The sequence below is a fragment of the Gigantopelta aegis genome, chromosome 8 (assembly GCF_016097555.1).
Source record: "Gigantopelta aegis isolate Gae_Host chromosome 8, Gae_host_genome, whole genome shotgun sequence".
Classification (NCBI taxonomy): domain Eukaryota; kingdom Metazoa; phylum Mollusca; class Gastropoda; order Neomphalida; family Peltospiridae; genus Gigantopelta; species Gigantopelta aegis.
The window spans coordinates 65,830,603-65,857,067 of NC_054706.1; the positions used below are offsets into that span (position 1 = coordinate 65,830,603).

General features: G+C 37.1%; 1 protein-coding gene across 4 annotated transcripts in view; it reads right to left on the reverse strand.

Annotated features, from left to right (window-relative positions):
• LOC121378274 (calcium-activated potassium channel slowpoke-like) overlaps nt 1–26,465 on the reverse strand; it is a 137,838-nt gene that overhangs the window by 53,341 nt on the left and 58,032 nt on the right. For all 4 annotated transcript variants that reach the window (XM_041506359.1, XM_041506357.1, XM_041506356.1 and 1 more), the window contains exons 5-9: nt 20,289–20,440; nt 16,831–17,001; nt 15,006–15,097; nt 12,481–12,591; nt 11,149–11,254 (exon numbers count right to left, since the gene is read on the reverse strand). In XM_041506359.1, the coding sequence (XP_041362293.1) occupies nt 11,149–11,254; nt 12,481–12,591; nt 15,006–15,097; nt 16,831–17,001; nt 20,289–20,440 (632 nt within the window). The remainder of the gene's footprint in view (nt 1–11,148; nt 11,255–12,480; nt 12,592–15,005; nt 15,098–16,830; nt 17,002–20,288; nt 20,441–26,465) is intronic.

The following is a 26,465-nucleotide window of genomic DNA, read 5'->3' on the forward strand; positions in this document are numbered from 1 at the left end:
ACTCAGGGTTTGGCATCGGTATCTGGATTAAAAATCCCATGCCTCGACTGGGGTCCGAACACAGTACCTACCAGCCTGTTGACCGATGGCCTAACCACGACCGGTCATATTTGTTAACAAGCACCAAACAGGCATCGGTCTGACAAATACAAAAATATAATCCTTTTGCTAATCACAGACACACTTGACAATATTTGTTAGCAAGCATCGTATGGTTAAGGACCACACAGATATTGAGGGAGGAAACCCTCTGTCGTCACTTCATGAGCTACTCTTTTCGATTAACAGCAAGAGATCTTTTATATGCACCATCCCATAGACAGGATAGCACATACTACGCCCTTTGATATACCAGTCATGGTGCACTGGCTGGAGCAAGAAATAGCTCAATGGGCCCACTGACAGGGATCACTACATCTACAAGAGATGCATTCAAATGAGTACATTTTTAAACTATAAATTGCACAACCAAACCAGACTGACTACACATTTCAAAGTCTTAGTTGTGGCCCTGGTAGTAATAACCCCTCCAAAAAATCAAACAAAAAGAATAAATCCCACTAAAAACAAAACAAGAATAAAAACTCAAAGTACACAAAACTATGAAATATGAGCGTTTATTACCCATATGGGCTCAAATATACGGGGTAATATTTCTTCAATCTCTGCACAGTGTGCAGATTGCTTCTACAGCTACTGATTGGCTGGCTTTATAAAGATGAGATTTGATTGGCAATTATATACTGCCGGGACTACTTTTTGTTCATTCATGCTTTCATTCATCTGTGAAACTATTACTACAAACTACAAATATATTTTTATGATACGAACATATACGGGGGGAAAAAATGAATATATATAATCAAATAATGCAACTTTCTAGACACAAAAACATTCAGTCAATAAATTTATATTCGCATAATACAAATGAACAGTACTAGACACTTAGCAAAGTTCTTACAACTTCAACACCAATATTGAAGGAAAATGCATCATATTCAGTACCAGCAATAACTGCGTCAAACATGTCAAAGTCTGTGATGTCGCACACACGCGAGATGTCCCGCACACTTGAGGTATCCAACATGGTACACAGTCTGTTTTCAGCTCCCATCTATGGTGGTGTTTTCAACATTACCATCAATGCCAAAAGCAATGATGACACCAACAATCATGAACATCAAAACACTTCCAACAATCCAGCTAAACAGCGATGAATACTCCAGTTGTCCGATTCAGAGTCCAATTAAATTGTACAGCACGCAATCACATGTAAGCCACATGCAACAAACTGGCTCAAACTAGGATGTGTCATGGGTCATGCACTGTTCTGTTATTTTCGAGCTGTTTTTGTGTTTTTTCTTGCAACCAATACCTTTCTAACTTCAATGGTTCTTTTGTTGTTGCCACATTTTCTGTATTCCTTTTTATAACGCCGACTATTCCTTCCATAATGTGTGCCCTGCTTACAACTGGCGGTTTCTAGGTTAACGTCATAAAATGACTGGTTTTTAGGGTGGAGGTTGTCTGTGTGTGTGTGTATGTATGTGCATGTGTGTGTGTTTATATGACAACATTACTGTGATCATTTTCAAAAATTAATAAACACAATATATGTACCAATATAAAAAGAAAGGTTTTTATTTTATTATTTTGACTGTTTTTGGAACTATTCTTCCGTGGATACTGTTAGGTGTACTCCAGTAATGGCGCATATGAATATATTGTTATGGCTGGTCAAGCTTGTTACATCAGTTGGAACGTAAATAGACTTTTAAAATCGTTAAAGATTGACAATGGTTAACAAAGAGAATAATCAACTCACTACGAGGAATTATGGATTATCTGTCCCTTGTGAATTAATGTTATACAACCCTCACCAGAGGCTCAGGTTTACAACATCAATTCACTCAGGACAGATAATCTGTAATTCTTCGTAGCTTGTTAGTTATTCTCTAAATACCAGTTAGAATCTACCTGAATATATATACACATGTCATGATTATTATATTACATCAAAAACAATACAACAATTTTATTTATATTATATGGAGCTGCAAATTATGCCTGTTACAAACATACTGCAATAAAAATATTTCTACATATTGCTTGAACATTGATTAATTTAGATGTCTGTCAAAAGCATTACTTCCAATTCTCTTTAACCTAAAAGCAAAATATCTGGGACAGGACCCCTAGTGCTAGCTTCCAAGTTTCAAGGACCATTCCATTTTTAAAATCCTTTCATAGTGTCTGCAGTACAATCCTCCGCCACAAACTCACACAAACCCCCCAAAACCCACCAGTATCAATTAGTAAATGTCATTTTATACATGTAGGTTTCAGTATAGTAAATAGCATTAATACTGGATCAAAGTGTAATAAAACTGTCTATATGCTTTTTAATAAAGTCAATAAATCAGATAATCACCAACTTAAATCAAGTGATAAAATAATTCCAAGAGTCAAATTTTTTTAATTTCTATGTGTAACTTTTGACTCAAAACTAACCTTTAGCGACCATATCAATGACATGGTCAGGAACTCAAAAAATACTCTAAACTTGTTAAGAGCCATCTCAGGTACCAGTTGGGGAGCGCAAACAGAGGCAATGCTTATGGTTTACAAAGTATGCATACTCTCCAGAATCGATTATGGAGCCCAAGCCTACAGTTGCGCCGCCCCCAAACTGTTACATAAATTAGATATTATTCAAAACCAAGCTCTTAGAATCATAGCTAAAGTTCCATCAAATACCAGCGGACAGAGCTTAGAAGTTGAGTTTAACATTATGCCACTGAAATATCGTCGCAATCTTCAACATCTTAATTATCATCTAAAAATCCACTCTCTTAAACTAGATCACCCAGTTCAGGAACTCACTCCTATCATAGCTAAACCAGGACTAGTATTCAAAACCAATCAAAATCTTAATGATTCTTTTGCCACTAAAGCTAGTAAAATAGAAATAGAAGTAGGTATAGATAACACGCCAGTGGCACTATACCATATCAATCAGCCAGTCGAGTGCCACACACCATATCTAATTAAACAAGCTACGGATTCAACTCCATTTCCACCATTTAAGAAAATCCTGTTCGCAGCCAGCGAAAATTACCCTGAGCACATCCATATCTTCACGGATGGCTAAACAAATCCAGATAACGGTAGGGTTGGCTTCGCAGTAGTTGAAGAAAAAATATCTAAACACTCTAAATTAGTTAAATACGCCAGGCTGTCAGATTCAAAACCAATCAGTCTATACAGCAGAACTGACAGCCATCTATGAAGCCCTAATCTGGATTAAAACTAAACAATACTCAAAACGCGTTATTTTTTCAGATAGTCTTAGCTCTATCCAATCACTTCAAACTAATAAATCTACCAGGCCAGATATCCTCGCAGCCATCCACAATAAACTTCATGAACTAAACCAGCTTAATTTAATAGTAGTATTCGAATGGGTCCCAGCTCACATAGGTATAATTGGCAATGAAATAGCTGACTATGGAGCCAAAACTGCACTTTCAATCACTAGCAAAATTACAGCACTACCTTTAGGAATATCAGAACAAATGTAAAAAGCAAGAAAACACTACATTAATCAATGGCAGGCCAACTGGGACCTAACAACCAATACATGGCACTATAACATCAAACCACTAGTCAACTCTATCCGACCTAAACACTTAAACACTTATGTGGATAAAATAATTACTAAATTGCGCATAGGTAAATCTTCGCAGCTCAAAACAGCTGCTCTTTCACCAATAAAAACCCTGACTGTGAATGTGGCACCCGGGAAGACATGACACACTATCTCCTGGATTGCATGCTACACAACAGCCAGAGAAAACTAATGATAGAATCAATAGCCGAAGCCAACCACAATAAACCAATTACACCTAACTTTTTACTTAACCCTGATAAATATCTAAAACATAAAACCTTCAAAGCAGTATATCAATTCGTCCAGTCCACCAAACCAAAACTATAAGTGCCACGTACTGCCCACCTTGCCAGTGTTCGGTCGACGTGGACCAACAACCCAACTGATCGCAGGCAGGATGGGAAACCGTAGCACACCCATCTGGTTCCTGGCAGTCATAAAGTTAAAAACTAAAATTAGAAAATGATCGCAACCACCCGCCTGTACGTCTCCCGGAGGGAAGAGCGACCTTCTGCACTCGACCGACATGCACTCCAATCCGGGGGACCAACAATCTATAATTAAGATACACATGTAAGTAATTAATACGCTGCTTAACTCGTGACACCCGTGACTCCCTGGATGGAACATCCACCCTACGCACTCGAAACAGACCACGTATTCCAACCCGGGGAGAGAACGGTGAAACAACAAAAGTAAAAGCATATACCTAGCCAAATTAGCTGGCACAAATTCAGCAATAAATGAACAATTACTCAAAACCACCAGCCTGTACATCTCTCGGACGGAAGAGCGACCTTAAGCACTCGACCAAACAAGCACTCCAACCCGGGGATCAACGGCGGGATGGTAGCGAATGATTTAATAACCGCTAGATATGACAATGCTTGAATCGTGACATCTGTGACCCCCTTGGTGGAACATCCACCCTACGCACTCGAACAGACCACATATTCCAACCTGGGGGGAGAACGGTGAAACGACAAAAGTAAAAGCATATACTCAACCAACTTAGCTGGCATAAATTTAGCAATATAAATTAACAATTACTCAAAACTACCCGCCTGTACATCCCTTGGATGGAAGAGCGACCTTAAGCACTCGACCAGGCACTCCAACCTGGGGATTAATGGTGGGACGGTAGCGAGTGATTAATAACCACTAGATATGCCAATGCCATCCAGATCTAACCACAATAACCATATTATTCTACTGTAAATATGTTCATGTTCTGAAGCTCGTGATTGACAACTGGCATACACCACCCGCTTTTTTTTAAAATTCTTTTTTGTTTATTATTATTATTTTGTTTTTTATTATTATTATTTTTTTCTTTCTTTCTCACTAAGACAGGATCAAAGTCGCAGTAACCCAATTGGCTAATTAACCAGCCAATCAACATCATTAGATAATCAACCAAGATAGGACACCACTAATTATCGCCTATTTTTTGCAGCACCCTCATTGGTCCAATCCAGCCAATCACGGATCAAGAACCCCACTACACCTAACTGTAAATAAACTGCACGAATTTGTCTTTGTACCCGCACCATGTTTCTAAAACAAATTTTATTACTGATGCATTCCATCCTAGCTAACTAAGGTAAGTCAACTAAGGTTCCAGAAGCAAAGACATGCAGGAAAACCGATACCCAACTATCCAGATAGCCTGAAGACAAACCAAGTAAGCCTACTAAAATCCTATATTTAGGGGGTGGGAATCAAAATTCTTCAAACTAAGTACCTAGATCGGTGCATATATGTATACAATTGCTACTTGCCACTGTTAGTTTCATTTTATTGCATTGGTAATAAAGTTAAGTATGCCAAGCACTAGGCTTTTAAACCAATACCTACACTATACGGGTTTAACCCTTCAAATTAGATAGCTAGGCTAGTTTAACTCCACCTCTGTCATTGTATTCAGTGCTATACAATGACGGAGGGGGATGGGTGGTCATGAATGACCGTTGAACTCACTAGAATAGGGACTTAAGACAATAGGTACAACCATAACACAAAACTAGAATTCACACACAGACTACACGCTCACTGGATCAGTACACAGGGTGCATTGACTAATGATAACAATGCACCCGCCCCCATTTAATGGCCCAGCACGTACTCTAATAAGGAACCGGACAAAAGAATACCGTTCCGAGTACACAATTGCAATGCACCCGGGGGAAGCAGCTGAACAAAAGAATATTGGCCTCCCCCACCCAAACCCCCAATACTTGCTGCTGGTAATAACTTGGTACTTGGTGATGCCTCGACCAGAAGCGGTCAGGCCCTTAAAAGGGCCCTATGGGCAACCTAGGGAGACACCACAGCATCGTAAAGGTCTAAAATTAACGAGCTACTCTCGATTCACTAATATCAAAACCTATATTAGCTCGGCCATTTACCTTTCGACCGACCGTTCAAAATTGCGCCAAATTCCCTCAATCAAAATTGCGCACCCTTTTCTCTTTGGCATTTAACTGCTCCATTCAAATTCCATAGCACCACCACATCGACAATGTTGAGATATGTGATCAGACTTATTGTCAAAGCCTTGTTTCATCTGGTCAGAATATTCTAAAATTTGATTATTAGAGTATACTAAGTATTTTGTGCTTTACATAGGTGCCAAGTGCACTTAAAATTATTATGAAAATTTATGTTTGGTAATTAAAGACAATTCCTGTTATACACTAAATTCAAAACTAACAGCCTTTTCTCTTATTTACTTCAAAAGATGTAAATATACCATATTTTATAGATATTTTGTAAGGTGTAAACATTGCATGCATTGCAATTGTTATTGGAAAGCAGCGTTATCCACAGTACGTTACTACTATCACCAAAAACAAAGTTAAAGATGATAGACAGGAATGACGTGCTACTTGCTCTATGAGCAATGCAATGACTGTGCATCCACAACAAATAAAGGAGATATTTATATCTGAACACCGTCTAGTTTAGATGTGTGTCAGATCTTCTAGGTCTGTACCAGCATCAGATGTAGAGGGAGGCCGGGGTGGGGGTGCGGGTGGTTTGACGGTGGGGGAGGCACTGGCCCCCTAACTCTGAAGATGATGCCCCCCCCCCCCCAAATTTAAAATCCAATTAACATATAACTGACCAGTTCCAACCCATGACATCCCATCCCACCCCTAGTCATTGCTGTGATCTCTTCAGTTAAAGTTTGTTTGTTTTGTTTAACGACACCACTAGAGCACACTGATTTATTAAGTCATTGGCTATTGGATGTCAAATATTTGGTAATTTTGACACAGTCATAGAGATGAAACCCTCTACATGTTCCCATTAGTAGCAAGGGATCTTTTATATGCACCATCCCACAGACAGGATAGCATATACCACAGCCTTTGATATACCAGTCCAAATACTTATTATATGGTCTTGACCAAATCCGATGATAAGAAAATATTTTGAAATTGACCCCTATAGAGCCCAATATGTCTGGTCATCCATCACACACAATTATTACTGTTTTGCATTCACCATGATAGTATGACACCCAATAGCTGATGTATTTTTCATGCTGGGGTGTCGTTAAACATTCATTCATTCATTCACTCACTATTAAGGTACACCTTCAAAGACACACCCTTTACTTTACCATACCCTACAATATACCCCACCACCATCAAAATAAATCAAATATTGAGTGTCATTCTACAAGTATGAATATTATTTCATATCCAAATCAGGAATTAAAATAAAACCAAGATGATAAAAGATTGGAATAACCCACTGTTTTTCTTAAAACAGTGCCACGACTGCATTGCACAACAAATAAAGGAGTTATCTATATATCATATAGACATAACATGTTAGTGCATTTCTGGAGCTGCCCATGTATCTTGACATTTGAAAAAATGTCAATACATTACGATTAGATCTGTAAGAGGAAAACACCCAATGGCATTTCTTGTTCTGTTGTTTCGGAGCAGCCAGTGAGTGATAATGATCTCTCTGAGGTACGTGGTGCCAAATATGATATTTTCTGCATGCAGACAGCTAATAATACTAATATGCAGAACAAGCCCCATTCCACAGTGAATGTTGTTGCTATTTCCGTGCGGCTTGTTTATTTATTTCTCACCCCGCACAACACAGAAGCACAATGCAGGGGAAACAGCTGCTGTAACTGAACTTGGGACCTCACATGTGTTACCTACTATTATTAAAGGTAGATCTGTTTATTGGAAAATAGAACACGCTAATTTGGTTTGTTGAGTTCTATATGGTTTAGTCATAATTCCACTTCATCACAACAATGCAGTAAAGTTCAAGTGGTCGTAACAGAAGTACAGTATAGTGCTAGTTATATGTATATGTCCACTTAATACCTATGGAAAATTATATAATGCGAATGAATGAATGAATAAATGAATGAATGAATTAAAGTTTACCAACACACCAGGACAAAAATACACATCAGCTATTGGGTGTCATAAAAGATATAAATAATGCTAATATATTGTTGTTGGAATGGTGAGGAAATTTTTTTATTATCTATATATGTTTTTCATTTAATGTTTTACTATTAGTACCTTCTAATCTGTAATCCATATTCTTACATCATACTTTGATAATCTAAAATCATATTACACATATTTATAATCTGAAATCCTAAAACACGTGCAGACTAAATTAAAATAATTTCATAATTTGAAATCCTTATCGATAATCTAGAATCATAATTCATAATATGAAATAATATTTACAGCTTAGTTTTTAAATCTCTTTTGGATTCTGTTTTGTAAAAACGTTAATGTGAATTTTAATAAAGTAGAACTTCTCTCATTTTGATGAACAGCACTCAAGCAAGCCACTAGCAGTGAAGACTGAAAGAAAATGTTTTATTTAAAGACGCACTCAACACATTTTATTTACGGTTATATGGCGTCAAACATATGGTTAAGGACCACACAGATATTGAGAGAGAAAACCCACTGTCCACACTTCATGGGCTACTCTTTTCAATTAGCAGCAAGGGTTCTTTTATATGCACCATCCCACAGATAGGGTAGTACATACCACAGCATTGATATAACAGTTGTGGTGTACTGGCTGGAACGAGAAATAGCAGTGAAGACTGAAGCATGGAGTAAAACTAATTATTCAACAAGTGTGTCTTTTTTATTGTATATTATCTCTTGGATTTTGTCTTGTATAGATATATGATTTTTAATGTAATAACAGCATGGTCATTCTGACAAACAGCAGTCATGCAAGTCACTAGTAGTCCTGAGCAAACCTTTTGTAATCATTTTCATTTCATTTCAACTTGTTCATGCTAATATCCAATTAAGGTTCAAGCACATCCTGGGCACATACCTCAGCTATCTGGTCTCTCTGTCCAGGACAGTCAGTTAGTTATTAGTGGTTAGTGAGAAAGAAGAGTGTAATGGTTTTACCAGGTACCAGGATGCGAACCCAGTACCTACCAGCCTTATGTCCAGTGGCTTAACCACGACATCACTAAGGCCAGTTGGTAATCATACTATAATTACCCCTTTTATACTGTATACTAATTAAGAAGACCACCATATAAAATGAATGAACCATGTCTAATCCTAATCGACCATTGTGTGTCAGCCATAATCTGCATACTGATACCTTATTGACAAAAGTTGTCTATACATGTAGATGAAAAATGCTATGCGGAAAGTAACCAATTACAGTGACCACCTTTGTTAAGCAGCCACCTGCTTATACAGTACCATAGAGACCTGTATTTTGCAGTCACCTGCTTATATAGTAAAAAAGATCCGTTATAAGCAGCCACCTGTCTTATATAGTATAAACTGACCTCTATTAAGCAGCCACCTATTTATTATAACAAAACATGTCTGTATTATGCAGCTGTCTTATGACATCTACCTGACTTATGAGACCAATGTTTGATATTCTCTTTGGTGGTTTCTTAAACCATGGGTTGTCTGTAAATCCAAATACTATATCCCAGAAACCATGACATAAAATTCTCATTATCCACCACAAACCAAATTATGAAGTGCCCTTTGAATCCAAGTTCACTAAACATCCATCAATAGTGATTGATCTCCTTCTCATAGTAGTTGTCTATTTTCCGTTGCCTCAGTTCTGTCCTAATATATCTAAACAGTCAACAACAACACTTGACTGAAATGTATCAGCTGCAAACTTAATAAAATACAGAATTCTTATTCAATATATTATTTGCATTACCATAGTTTGACACCCAATAGCTGATGTATTTTTCGTGCTGGGGTGTCGTTAAACATTCATTCATTCATTCATTCATTCTTATTGAATATAAGTTACAGTTTGTTTTGTTTAACGACAACACTAGGACACATTGATTAATTAATCATGGGCATAGGAAGGTGCCGAAAAGTGGGGGGCACACACACACACATATATAATTAAATACATGTATAAATATATAAAAACCACTGCTGCTGCTAAAAAGTGGAGGGGCACATTTCCCACGCCCCCCCCCCCCCCCCACACTTCCTACGCCAGTGTTAAATAATCAGCTGTTGATGTCAAACATTTGATAATTCTGACACTTAGTTATCAGAGGAAACCCGCTACTTTTTTCCTAATGCAACAAGGGATCTTTTATATGTACTTTCCCACAGACAGGACAGCACATACCACAGCCTTTGACCACTGAAGATGGTTTGATCCTATGACTGAAGCATCTCAAGTGAGCACTAACCGATTTAGCTAAATCCTGCCTCACTTATTCAATGTGTTAGAGAAAACAACCCCTACAACTGAAATTTATTAATTAAGTCATCTTATTACACTATAAGGTTTTCTACATAACACTTAGTCTCTTGCTTGAAATATATTAATTAAGTCATCTTATGGCACTATAAGGTTTTCTACATAACACTTAGTCTCTTGCTTGAAATATATTAATTAAGTCATCTTATGACACTATAAGGTTTTCTACATAACACTTAGTCTCTTGCTTGAAATATTAATTTTTACACATCTTATTAAGGGCATATTTGTCCAGCACTCCACATAAAAAAAAAGAAGTAATCTGTGTGTGGCCCATGGAAGCACATGGTTTTAGGCCTTAATCTGGCCCTATCTGCAGCAAAACCCAGTCAAAACCCTTGATTCCCATGCATATCAATTTTATTTATATTAAGGGTCACAAACCCTAGCCAATGAAAATGGATACTAAATTTGGTTAAAATAAACTACAGCTCATCTCAATAATAATTGTTTCTTAGAGGTCTGTACATTTTTCGAATTATAAAACATGAATTTTGTGGTATTATAAACACCATGGTGATTGCAGAAAAACACTGGATGTATGACAATGGATAATCTAACAATAAAATAGGGTCCGCTAAGCTGTCACTTTAAAAATCAGTCTAAGCTTCTACACTTCTTTTTGAAACAAAGATGTATCAAAATCATCTAGCACTAAGGGGAAATGTAAATAGATTCAATTATACCTTAATTCTGTCAAGATCATTGGCATCCATGACTGTGCCATGAAAATATTCAACTTGGGTGAAATGTCTCTTGAGCAGACCCTCCAACTCAAGGTCAGGCAAACCTCTGAAATAAAATTGTCCATAGAGATATAGAGAATACTACATTGCTTAATTATAACTGTCAGATACTATTTGTCTTACAAGTTATTTAAAACAATTTATTGTGCAACCACTGTTTCTATTGGCCAATTCTGATGACCCATTTTAAAACAAACTTGTGATAAATGTATACTAGCAGATTTTGGCTTTTGATGTCACATGCATAGGTGCATTACAAAATAGCTCATTTGACCTCTAGGTCAATGTTTAATGTAGCTGAAATAACATAATTATTTGTTTATGTATTTTCCTAATGATTACATCACATATCTATTTGTCCCATTCAGACAGGCATTCATAGGTTCACTCAAATTTGGCAAATTGTTTTCCAATTTATGTTTTTCAGACTATTTTGAAACACATGATGGAGGTTGGTCTTTTTGCTATGGAAATGTTTGAATACTCACTTGTGTATGAAGACAGTTTGAATACTCACTTGTGTATGAAGACATTCTAAATACTCACTTGTGTATGAAGACATTCTAAATACTCACTTGTGTATGAAGACAGTCTGAATACTCACTTGTGTATGAGAGAGAGGAAATGTTTTATTTAACGACGCACTCAACACATTTTAATTATGGTTATATGGCATCAGACATATGGTTAAGGACCACACAGATATTGAGAGAGGAAACCTGCTGTAGCCACATCATGGGCTACTCTTTTCAATAAGCAGCAAGGGATCTTTTATATGCACCATCCCACAGACAGGGTAGCACATACCACGACCTTTCATATACCAGTCGTGGTGCACAGGCTGGTATGAGAAATAGCCCAATGGGCCCACCGACCATGCATCGAAGCAAGCGATGTACCACTGGGCTACGCCCCACCCCTTACTTGTGTATGAAGACAATCTGAATACTCACTTGTGTATGAAGACAACCTGAATACTCACTTGTGTATGAAGACAACCTGAATACTCACTTGTGTATGAAGACAACCTGAATACTCACTTGTGTATGAAGACAACCTGAATACTCACTTGTGTATGAAGACAATCTGAATACTCACTTGTGTATGAAGACAATCTGAATACTCACTTGTGTATGAAGACAACCTGAATACTCACTTGTGTATGAAGACAATCTGAATACTCACTTGTGTATGAAGACAATCTGAATACTCACTTATGCATGAAGACAACCTGAATACTCACTTATGCATGAAGACAACCTGAATACTCACTTGTGTATGAAGACAATCTCCACATCTACATCTTCCCTGTCTTTGTGTAAAAAGTCTTTGAGGAAATTTGAAACCGAGTCGAATGTAATATGACCACACACAACAATATGCCTGAAATTATAAAGGAGAAATTCTTTACAGACTAGAATGGCAAAGCCATGATATGATGGCTTGCATATTAGCATATTAGATAATGTCTGAATAATACTGTTTTACCCACAAAGCAGCTTAAAATTGCTTCAAACAGTGAGGTTCCTTTCAATTTATTACCTAATTTCTACACCTACCCATCGAGTTGTTAAACATGCTCTGGGTGGGACCCGGTACTGGGATGTGATCCCAGTACCTATTAGTCTTATGTCCAATGGTTTAACATTGACGACACCGAGGCCATTAGGGTGTTGTTAATATCATTAGTCTAAAATAACCTATGTCTGAATCCCTAATAAAATCTAATTATCTGTTACAAATGCTGAATCTAAATATAGACTATAATTACACTTTAACAAGATTTGTTGTTGTTTTTTTTTTTTTTTTCTGAAGTAAAGCCAAAATAGTAACTATAGACCAAGCTCTAAAGATCAATGTCTCTTGGAGTACAGACACTGGCTTTGATGACAGAGTGGTTCGTACTCGTAAATTCTATTAACGTGCCTCTATCCAAGTAAGGTCCAGGCACGTCTCTCCCACACCCAATCTCTGGCCTGGCCAGTGGTCAAGTGTGGGACAGAAAGCAGAGTGGTTAAGCCTTAAGGGTTCACACCCCAGTACCGACTCTCACCCAGAATGAGTTTTAACGGGTCAGTGGTTAGGTATAAGGTTGCTTCACCAACTTCTCTCTCACCAACCACTAACAACTATTTATTACCCTTATGGTTAAAAATATCTGGATTCATATATCAAAGTGTCACATCCCACTAAAATGAAAAGTGTGACATAACATCTTGACAGTATATAATTGGCATATTCCAACAGGGCTAGCTTGGGGTGTGCCAAATTATGTATTAAAATTTCAAAAATTGCAAAAATCTAGTTATTTTCTAACAGAACATCAAGTATTACACAAAATGATTTCGCCAAAAAAACCCCCCAAAAAATCTACAAATATCGTTATTTGCAATTGGTGAATTTGGTGAGTGCCATTGTTTCTATTACAGATAATTCTTTATCAAGTATTTTATTAATGCCAAAATGACAAATTAGAAATACAAAAAATTAATAATGTTGGTCAGATTACACCATGGTGATAGAGAAAACGGACAAGAGTTAATAGTTTCTTTTCTTTAACAATACCACTGGAGCACACTGCTAAATTAATCATTGGCTAATGGATATAAAACATTTAGTCTTCAGTTTGTTTTGGTTAATGACACCACAAGAGCACATTAACTTATTAATCATCGGCTATTGGATGTCAAACATTTGGTAATTGTGACATATAGTCTAAGAGAGGAAACTACAATTTTTTCATTAGTAGCAAGGGATCTTTTATATGCAGTGTTCGAAATAAGCACTTGTCCGTTTCTCTTGACAAGTGAAAATCTGCTCAGACAAGCAAAATGTACCTCAATGGTTGTCCAGGGGACAAGTGAAAATGTTCAATGCAGTTTCATTTTTATCAATCAAAACCTAAAGTCATTGTACTTGAATAAAATTAACAATTTAATTGGGCAAGTGAAAGTATTGGCAGACAAGTGGATTTGTAGATATATTTGAAGAGTTTAGGCACAAAATGCGATATATCCATTTTTTCATTTTCAGTAAAAGTTATTTTTTAATTGGCGTATATCACTGATATGTACCATCCCACAAACAGGATAGCACATACCATGACCTTTGATATACCAGTCATGATGTACTGGCTAAAACAAGAAATAGCCCAGTAGGCCCACAACATGGATCGGTCCCAAACCGATCACATCAGTCTTGAGAGAAAATTCTGCTACATTTTTCTATTGGTAGCTTTGGATCTTTTATATGCATTTTTTTCAGAAAAGACAACACAACATATCAGTCATGGGGCACTGGTTGGGATGGGAAAAAAAACAATCAGAGGATGGGTCCATCAAGAGGGTTTGATCCTCCATCCCAAGCATCTCATTTGAGCACTCTAAGGATTGATATAACCGTAAATAAAATGTGTTGAGTGTGTCGTTAAATGAAACATTTCCTTCCTAAGGATTGAGCTAGATCCTGTCCAAGGGATAAGAGTGTTATATATAGATGGGAAAGTCTTAGCATTATGAAATATTATGTGTGACAAGAAGGTAAAGAAAAAATCCCAGGTTTTGCATGATATAGTTTGCGCCATCCTCCTACAAAAATGTTTTTTGTAAATAATTTCAGTTTTGTTTGACCTAATGTTTTGGAAATAACAAAACAAACAACCATTTTCATGTCCAATTTGGAAAATAATTGGCTCATAAATAAATAACTTACAAGTAGTAAATTCCATAGCATGAAAAAAGGCATTCCCTATGGGGCGGACTATAGGTATACAGCTTTGGTGATGATGTAATACAAACCTTTTCCCCCTTTCTTTTTTGTAAGTTCCACCATATTTTTGTCTTCTGCCAAGAATCTCTGCTATTTCAGGAATAAAGCTGGCAAACAAACCCTACAACACAAGGCACAACACATTCAGAAAAACAATAAACTTCTATTTTCTACATCTTCATCAAGGAATAAAATCTAAAACTTATTTTACATTTATAGGGATATGAAGACAATTAAGTATACACAAATCATTCTGATACTGGTCAAGACTCAAAATTCATTTTATGGAATGAGCAGCAATCTTTGCTTTCCATAGTTTAATCTGGGAACAAATGCAAACAACTGAGAAATGGTTCTAATCCGCTTGTACTGATATAAACTTTACTCTAATTTTATGTAAAGTTAACCAATTGGTGTTTTTTTTCATTGTTACATGTATATCTAATTTTAAATTATTATTAAAAAAAAAATTATGATCTCTAATTTAACAGTGGTCATTCTAATGTCAACATTGTTGGCCCTAATTTCTTCATTTGATCTGTCGTACAATGCTTTAAGATATCAGAAAGCATATGGTGTAGCCCAGTGGTAAAGCACTCGCTTGATGCGTGGTCAGTTTTGGCTATTTCTTATTCCAGCCAGTGCACCACGACTGGTATATCAAAGGCTGCGGTATGTGCTATTCTGTGGGATGGTGCATATAAAAGATCCCATGCTACTAATGATTTTTTTTTAGCAGCTTTCCTTTTTAAGACTACATGTCAAAATTACCAAATGTCTGACATACAATAGCCAATGATTAATAAATCAATATGCTCTAGTGGTATCATTAAACAAAACACTTTTTTTTTTAACCCTGGCAAATTTGAGCCTTGATTGTTAAACCTGATAACCTTTAGATGAACTAAGCAATCATGTAGGGCTTCAACATTTCAATTATAACTGTACATACATGGAAACTGTCCAAACCGATGTTAATGGGGACTGACAACACACACCATTATATAGGCAGAACGCCAGAATTGGTGTTATTGAACAAGTCCTGTGATTATGCCAGTTTACTCAGAAATCCAAATTACACAGATAAAGTTTTGTTTTGTTTAACGACACCACTAGAGCACATTGATCAATTAATCATTGGCTATTGGAATTTGAAGGTCAAACATTTGGTAATTCTGATTCGTAGTCATCAGAGGAAACCCACTACATTTTTCCATTAGGAGCAAGGGATCTTTTAAATGCACTTTTTTTCACAGACGATTGTGGTGCAATGGTTTGAATGAGAAAAAATAAATCAGCTGAAATGGATCCATCAAAATGGTTCAATCCTGCGACACAAGCACCTCAGCTAAATCCCTCTGCCAGAATAGTCAAATTTCATGCAAGTTGTTGTCATTGAACAGAACCCTGTTATTACACCAGTTTACACAGAAATTGAAATTCCACAGTTAAAGTTTTGTTTCATGCAAGTTGTTGTCATTGAACAGAAATCCAGAAATTGAAACTGCAGTTAAAGTTTTGTTGAAATCCACTGCATGTTTTTTAGCATTAGCTATCAAAAGATATATTTGATAAAATTTTATTTTAAGTGTCAGACACCCTGGTGCACATCTGAAATCTTAATATCAAGTGTCAGATACCCTGGTGCACATCTGAAATCTTAATATCAAGTGTCAGATATCCTGGTAAACATCTGAAATCTTAATATCAAGTGTCAGATACTCTGGTGCACATCTGAAATCTTAATATCAAGTGTCAGCTACCCTATCTTGGCACTTGTGCCAAGACATAGTTTCATAATTTCATAAATCTAAAAGGATTAAGAGACAATCTTTGAATAACTTGTCAACTTACAATGCTGATTGTGATGTAGATGACAATAAACATTTTGCCGAGGACAGTTTCTGCAGACACGTCACCGTAACCCACGGTTGACATGGTAACCAACAGGAAGTACAGACATTCCCAATATGTAAGTTTGTGGGCATTACTGAAGTCAAAGAAGGGATCACCTGAATTTTCAATCTGAAACATCAAACAGATTTTATGTTACAATAAATAAATATACATGTGAGGATTTACACCTAAAGAAATGCAAATCAATGTTATGGTTACTTTGTAATTTCAAATGGATTACAAAAGAAATGCAAATCAGCGTTATGGTTACTTTGTAATTACAAATGGATTACAAAAGAAATGCAAGTAAGCGTTATGGTTACTTTGTAATTACAAATGGATTACAAAAGAAATGCAAGTAAGCGTTATGGTTACTTTGTAATTACAAATGGGTTAAAAAACTGCAAATCAGCCTTATGGTTACTTTGTAATAAAAAAACTGCAAATCAGCGTTATGGTTACTTTGTAATTACAAATGGATTACAAAAGAAATGCAAGTAAGCGTTATGGTTACTTTGTAATTACAAATGGATTACAAAAGAAATGCAAGTAAGCGTTATGGTTACTTTGTAATTACAAATGGGTTAAAAAACTGCAAATCAGCCTTATGGTTACTTTGTAATAAAAAAACTGAAAATCAGCGTTATGGTTACTTTGTAATTACAAATGGATTACAAAAGAAATGCAAGTAAGCGTTATGGTTACTTTGTAATTACAAATGGATTACAAAAGAAATGCAAGTAAGCGTTATGGTTACTTTGTAATTACAAATGGATTACAAAAGAAATGCAAGTAAGCATTATGGTTACTTTGTAATTACAAATGGGTTAAAAAACTGCAAATCAGCCTTATGGTTACTTTGTAATAAAAAAACTGCAAATCAGCGTTATGGTTACTTTGTAATGAAAGAAAGAAAGAAATGTTTTATTTAACGACGCACTCAACACATTTTATTTACAGTTATATGGCGTCAGACATATGGTTAAGGACCACACAGATTTTAACCCACTGTCGCTAATATATGGGCTACTCTTTCCGATTAGCAGCAAGGGATCTTTTATTTGCGCTTCCCACAGGCAGGATAGCACAAACCATGGCTTTTGTTGAACCAGTTATGGATCACTGGTCGGTGCAAGTGGATTACACCTACCCATTGAGCCTTGCAGAGCACTCACTCAGGGTTTGGAGTTTGGGATCCGAACCCAGTACCTACCAGCCTGTAGACCGATGGCCTAACCACTACGCCACCGAGGCCGATTTGTAATAAAAGAAATGCAAATCAGCGTTATGGTTACTTTGTAATTACAAATGGGTTACACAATAAATGCAAATCAGCATTATGGTTACTTTGTAATTACAAATGGGTTACAAACCCTCCGTTCTGTGAAATTAACTGATGAAACCTGTAACTCTCCTGTATCTCAATATAATTAATATATTAATTCCTTCATAAAAAGCAAAATCTAATGTTACAGATAAAAGTTACATTTGTATTTCTTTTGGAGTTAAGTATACACATTTTAAAATTTAAACTAATAATGGGTATTTATGAATATGTCTTGAATTACTAATGATGGAACATGAACATTTACATAATAAGCTTTCATGTATTTGTATAGAAATACGTTTTTCAAACTAATGTTAATTATAATTGAACAAAGAGACGTTTTAAAAATATAATTCAATAATCTTGAAAGTTTGATTCAAAATGTGTATAGGAAATATGTATATATTTATATAAAAGTATAAAATAGGTAAGAGTAGAAAAAAGAGGAAAATTAACAATGAGTTTTTATTAATCTCATTAAAATCAGCTGCACTGGGTCCGTAACTACCACAGGCCATGATTATAAACCAGTGGAGTGGAGTTTAATCAGATCAGAGTTTTTATTTAATCTCAGAATTATTACACAGACAAACCAAACTCACCAGGGAGTGGAGGGAGAATAAGAGCAACATGAAAAATAGGGAAAAAAAGAAAAGAGTGAGTGAGAGAGTTAAAGTTTGTTTTGTTGAATGACCCCACTAGAGCACATTGATTTATTAATCATCGGCTACTGGATGTCGTACATTTAGTAATTGTGACAAAGTCTTAGAGAGAAACCCCACTACATTTTTCCATTAACAGCAAGGTATCTTTTATATGATTCATCCCACAGACAGGTTAGCACATACCAGGGCTATTGATATACCAGTCGTGGTGCACTGGCTGGAATGACAAATAGCCCAATGGGCCCACCGATGTGGTTTGATCAGAGACCAACTATGCATCAAGCGAGTGTTTTATCACTGGGCTACGTTCCCCCATCCCACAGACAGGATACCACATACCATGGCCTTTGATAAACCAGTTGTGGTGCACTGGCTGGAATGAGAAATAGCCCAATGGGCCCACCGATGGGAATTGATAGACAGAAACAGAGAGACAGAAATGGAGAGAGAATGACAGAGAAAGTTGAGATAATGAGAGATGGAGTGACAGAGATGATTGGAGAGAGGCAAATTGAAAGAGACAATACACAGAGAGGAAGGAAATGTTTTATTTAACGATGCACTCAACACATTTTATTTACGGTTATATGGCGTCGAACTATGGTTGAGGACCACACAGATACTGAGGGAGGAAACCCTCTGTCGCCACTTCATGGGCTACTCTTTTCGATTAGCAGCAAGGGATCTTTTATATGCACCATCCCATAGACAGGATAGCACATACCATGGACTTTGATGTACCAGTCGTGGTGCACTGGCTGGAACGAGAAATAGCTTAATGGGCCCACTGATGGGGATGGATCCCAAACCAACCATGCATCAAGCCATCACTTTACCACTGGGCTATGTCTCGTCTCAGAGACAGAGAGAGACACACAGAGACGTAGATGTAGATCTAGATGTAGAGACAAATGCAGAGCCATAGACAAATTGAGTGAGACAGAGACAAATTGAAAGAGAGACAGACAGATCTAGTTTTGTTTAGAACATACCAGATGTTGAGACAAATGGAGAGAGGCAGAGACAAATTGAGAGAGACAGGGACAAATTGAAAGAGACACAGAGAGACAGACAGATCTAGTTTTGACTAGAACATACCAGACGTAGAGACAAATGGAGAGAGGCAGAGACAAATTGAGAGACACACACAAAGAGACAGACAGACAGACCTATTTTTGTCTAGAACATACCAGATGTAGAAATCCTGCCGATGCCAGCCACAGACTGACGAAGTATACCAGATGTAGAGACAAACAGAGAGAACAGAGACAGAAGACAGAGACACACAGAGAGACCAACTGACCTATATTTTTGTCTAGAACATACCAGATGTAGAGACAAATGGAGAGAGGCAGAGACAAATTGGCAGAGAGACACACAGAGAAAGACAAACAGACCTAGTTTTGTTTTTTATAAAAACATACCAGATGTAGAAATCCTGCCGATGCCAGCCACAGACTGACGAAGTATGCCACGAGCTGCACGAGCCGGATCAGCGTGCTGGTTTTGAGAATGTTCAGATACGTCAGGATGTCGGGAATGGACATCAGCCGCAGGGCTCTGAGAAACCTGAGGCCTGCAACAAACGAGACAATCAAGTAACACTATCAAATGTTTCTTTGTGTTTTGGGTTTTTTTTTTAAATTGTTTATTATTTTTTATTGTTTATTAACCTCAGAAACACTGGTGTTGGAGAAATATGATTCACCACCTTACATTTCTCATCTTTTGTTTTTTCAATGGGGCGGGGCGTACATGTAGCCCAGTGGTAAATTGCTTGTCTGAATGACTGCATGTTTAACAACACCCCAGAACAAAAATATACATCAGCTATTGGGTGTTATAAAAGGCATGATTGGTCTTGGATCCATCCCCGTCAGTAACACATTGGGCTATTTCACGTTCCAGCAAGTGCACTACGACTGGTACATCAAAAAACATGGTATGTGGTATCTTGTCTGTGGGAGGTTGTATATTATAAAACATCCCTTGCTACTAATAGAAAAATGTAGTGGGTTTCAAGGGCCGTAGCTAGGATTTTTTGTTTGGGGGGGGGGGGGGGGGCAACTGAGTAGTTAATAGTCTAAAACTCCTTAAACAGAAGATAATTTTCTTTAAGTTTCTAGAATGCTTTCTGGATTTTTTCTGTGCCCCCCCCCCCCCCCCCAGCTACAGCCCTGGTTTCCATTCTATATGTCAAAATTATTAAATGTTTCACATCCAATAGCCAATGATTAATAAATCAATGTGATCTAGTGGTGTCGTTAAACAAAACAAACTTTTGTTTATCCATATAGAGAAATACAAAATGAAATGTAATGTCTGTTTAATTGCACCCTCAACACACTTATTAAACTTGAGCATTGAGCTATATCCTCATCAGTAATATTAGGTTATTTTCAATTATATTCAATATATGCTCCTGTGTTTATTATATACTGTTTCATTTCAAATACAATTTATATCAGGGATCATATTAAAAAAATATATACTAGTAAATAAAATAAAAAAAAAAAAAAAAAAAAAAAAAACCCAGTGAAGATACACTCGCATCTCATATATTAATACAAAGATCTGCTGCAATGAACTTGATTTCCCAAACCCACACGGTTCAACAAATCCACTGTCTCAAACATATATACTGAACAAAATAAGAAACTTCCGCTAACTTTGCTTAAACATAACTTGATAAAAACAAACTGGGGGAATAATTGTTATATATGCGTTTAAAAAGTGTTCCATGATGCATCGTTTGGGGCAAAAATCATGGCCATAGGTTAACAGAAACTGGGAGAAATTTTGACCAAGTGTGGTAGGGGTTAAAAAAACAAACACCCACTTAATAACGGGTATGACCACCTCTTGAATTGACCACTGCAGTGCATCGCAGGGGCATAGAATTGACTAAAGTGTTGATTTCTGCCTATGGAATATTGTTCCATTCCTGAATGAGCGCTTGACGAAGTTTGTTGACGTTAGCGGGTGGGTTGGGACATGCTCGATGGGGTTGAGATCAGGACTTTTAGCGGGCCAGTCATCAATGAAATCAATGTTATTTGTCCTAAGAAAATTTACAGTGTCTCTAGCTGTATGAGAGGTGGCATTATCATGCTGAAAAATCGAGATGTTGGAACAGAGGAATGACATGATGAGCGAGAATGTCATCGTGGTAAGGTTGAGCATTTAAAATGCCATCAATGACAACTAGTGGTGAACGATAACCATGGGCAATGGCTGCCCAGACAATGATACAGCCCCCACCCCCAAAACGATCTCGTTCAAGAACACAACAGTCAGTATAGCGTTCATTTCTCCTACGGTAGACGCGTACCCTTCCATCACCACGTTGTAAAGAAAATCTGGATTCATCTGAAAAAAGAATGGTATTCCAGCGTCGCCGTATCCAACGAGTGTGTACACGTGCCCAATTAAGACGATTTAGACGATGACGTTGCGTTAAAATGCATCCGACGTAAGGACGTCGTGCATGTAAACCGTTCTCCCGCAGACGATTACGAACAGTTTGCCCACCGATTTGGTTATTATGAAGCCCAGGTGTGTTAGCAGCAGTAGCAGTGGCAGTTTGGAATTGATTGCGCAAATGCGTGTTCATGCTATAGCGGTCTTGACCATGCGTTGTAACACACGGACGTCCACGACGTGACAAGTCGTTGGTGCTTCGTCGTTCGAAATCTTACGCGAAGATTTCGTTTTGCTCAACTAGAACTCCCAACATGCCTTGCAACGTCTTCTGTCGACATGCCAGCATCAAGCATGCCAATCACCCATTCGTGTAAATTATTGGGTATTCTTGCTACAATGTAAAAAACGTAAAAAAAATAAATAATTTGAAGTGTTCACTTGACAACAATGTCAGTAAGACAAGTAAATCAAATTGACCGAATACTACACGGGACATGTTGAACCATGCATGCACGTGCAAATTGAATTTCACATTGTCGACGATTAACAGTGCAAAAATAATCGATAAAATTCATGAATCCTGATAATACAGCTTAAGGCTACCTATATAATTTCATTACACAATGAATTCTTTAACCTTCTGACTAAATCAAATCTGTCACAGTCGATAATACTACACGGGATTCATGTTTTGAACTCACCGGAAACAAGAAAAAAGATTTTTTTTTCAAAATGGTGGCTTTTGTTTTGATTTTTTCAATTGAAAATACCTTGAAATTTTGAGTTCAAAAAGTGGTTTTCGGCAAGTATTTTCGCTTGACAACAATGGCGGCACGTCGCGGTCATTTTCAGGGATCGATAGCTGATTTGACAGCTAATTTGATAATAAATTTGATCGTTTTACCAACAACGAAAATTACCAAATATTGCAAATGAATCTTAGTTCGGGTTTAAAAAAAACAATTCTGGTCAGAAAACCACTGTTATTAGGAATAATGGACATAAATACTGGACAGCTGGCCACAAATACCCGTAAGTAAACGCAACTTTTTCGATTTTTTTCATGAATCATTAGCCGATAATACAGCTTAAAGGCTACCTATATGTGAGTAAAAATTATAAACTTGTAATTTCATTATTAACAGTAGTCTGAATTCTTTAACACAACAAATACTATATGTACAAATCGGAAGTTTCTTTTTTTGTTCTGTATATATATCTGTCTCTCTCTATCTCGGTGTCTGTCTCTCATACATACACAGATACATACTTCTCTCCCTAACTCCCTCCCTCCCCCTCCACCTTTCCCTCTCCCTGTCTCTCTCTCTCTCTCTCTCTCTCTCTCTCACACACTCACACACACACACACACACACACACACACACACACACACTCTCTCTCTCTCTCTCACACACACACACCATACACACACCAGTGTAGGTAGCTGGCACTTGAAATGGAGCAAGAAATGATTGCTAAGTACTGGCAGAAATCAATACCGTGTGACAGTCCTACATGACACATTTCTCTCGATACATATCCATACCAGTTTCAACTCTGTCCTGCTTTAAGGCAAGTGTAATTGCCTTTCTGCGATAGACCACTATATAGAAAATGACTGAATATAAAAAAGGCAAGTCGATAACATGAGCACAAGATGGTGATCAAGATGGCTGAATGTTATTTTCTTTATGTCACAGGGAATATGCAATAATTAATGGAAATCTGCTAGGAAGATTCTAATTTTTTTTTTTTTGTTCAATGTATTTTATCGACTAACAGGAGCAGGACATATTGGTAAAAAACCTGCCTGATGCACAATTGATCTAGGATCAATTCTTATTGATGGGCCCATTAGGCTGTTTCTCATTCCAGCCAATACTCCACAATGGTATAAAAAAGGCAATGTACTATCTTGTATGTGGAATGGTACATCCTTAGCTGTTAAAGGGCGGGACGTAGCCCAGTGGTAAAGCATTCACTTGATGTGTGGTCGGTCTAGGATCGACCCCCGTCGGTGGACCCATTTGGCTATTTCTCGTTCCAACCAGTGCTCCACAACTGGTGTAACAAAGGCTGTGGTATGTACTATCCTGGCTGTGGGATGGTGCATATAAAAGATCCATTGCTGCTAATCGAAAATTTACCAATGGCAGTTGTTTAGCCAGTAGATACAAATTAATCATTTGTTTATTTTCAATTTTGTGTTTATTTGTTTTAATAGTTACTGGTTTCAAATTGTTGTAGGAAGACTCAAAACTGCCATAGTTGATATTTTGACCACCTGTCTGTGGGCCCATTGGGCTATTTTTTTCTCCAGACAAAGCACCACGACTGGTACATCAAAGGCCGTGGTATGTACTACCCTGTCTGTGGGATGGTGCATATAAAAGATCCCTTGCTGCTAATTAATGAGAGTAGCCCATGAAGTGGCGACAGCAGGTTTCCTCTCTCAATATCTGTGTGGTCCTTAACCATGTCTGACACCATATAACTGTAAATAAAATGTGTTGAGTGCGTCATTAAATAAAACATTTCCTTCTTCGTTCTTCTTCATTTGACCACAGTATGTTTTGCCTGTGGTAAAAACTTTCAAAATTTACATAAGTAACACATTCTTAGTTCGAGCCTTGTGCATATAAAATAATATCAAGAGTAAAGATTATATAGTACTATGGAGTTTCTTCTGTAAGCTTTTAAAGTATCAAAATTGAATAGTATTTTTTACAAAACGTTTTGAGTCTAAAATAGGGGGAAATGAAGATAACCACATAAACTGTATGTAAAAAAATACTTTAGTTACATGTTCGACAGCATTCGAAATAAGCACTTGTCCGTTTGTCCTGACAATTGAAAATCTATTCGGACAAGCGAAGTATACCTTGGTGGTTGTCCTGTGGACAAGTGAAAATGTTCAATGCAGTTTCATTTTGAAAAATTAAAAACATCATCCTTGCACTTGAATAAAATAAACCATTTATTTGGACAAGTGAAAATATTGATAGATAAGTAAATTTCTAGATGCATTTGTCCGCTGGACTAGTAAAAAAATTCTGCTTATTTCTATCATTGGTATAGTATAGTGAAAACCCTCCAAACTGGAGACTAACTGATATATTTGTTACATATTTATTACCATTGCCTGACACCCAATGGCCGATTTGTTTTTCGTGCTGGGGTGTCGTTAAACATCCATTCATCCATCCATCCATCCATCCATCCATCCACAGAACCAAATAAAAAGTCTGATTTAAAGGGATATCCAGGTTAGGAAGGTTAAACCATAAATGAAATGTTCAAAGGTGAAACTATATAACAAAACAAAATAATGATTTCATAACTCTTTAAATAGCTGAACAATTTTGTTGAAGTGCAATTGCATAGTCTTGTCACAGGCCATAGGATTTCAAATTTCATGGGAAACACTTTTTCAGTTCCGTGCCTTGTGATCATGGGAACTGATCGGAAACTGTTTTTAAGTTCTGTAAAAAACAAGAGTCATGGGAACCCACTTTTAATACTACTGATTTAAATTATTGCAAAAATCTGTACAGAGAGACACGTTTTCAAACTCACTATAAAGTTGATTTTCGACACGCCCTCTCCATTACATGCATGAAGTTGTGCTTTTGACAGCCAAATAAAAATAATAGTTTAGGCCTATGTTATTTCCTCCCATAAGCTAACCACAGAAAATAGTGGGGCCTATTCGATTGCCACATTCAGTACTCAAGCACATGAGTGACGTCGACTTTTGAATTTAAATGCTACTTCTTGACCCTAAGATACACTACAAATAATTAATGCCAGTGATTTTGGTTCAAATGTGTAACGTGTTTGATTTGAGCGCGTGTTGGAACTCTGATTCAGGTTTACCGGAACACCGGTCTCGGTGCTGTCGTGGTTAAGCCATCGGACATCAGGCTGGTAGGTACAGGGTTCACAGTCCGGTACTGGTTCCCACCCAGAGTGAGTTTTAACGACTCAGTGGGTAGGTGTAAGGCCACTACACCTTCTTCTCTCTCACTAACCACTAATAATTAACAATTAACCTACTGTCCTGGACAGACAGCCCAGATAGCCGAGGTGTGTGCCCAAAACAGCGTGCTTGAACCTTAATTGGATATAAGCATGAAAATAATTGAAGTTGAAATGAAATGAACTGGAACACTGAGAAG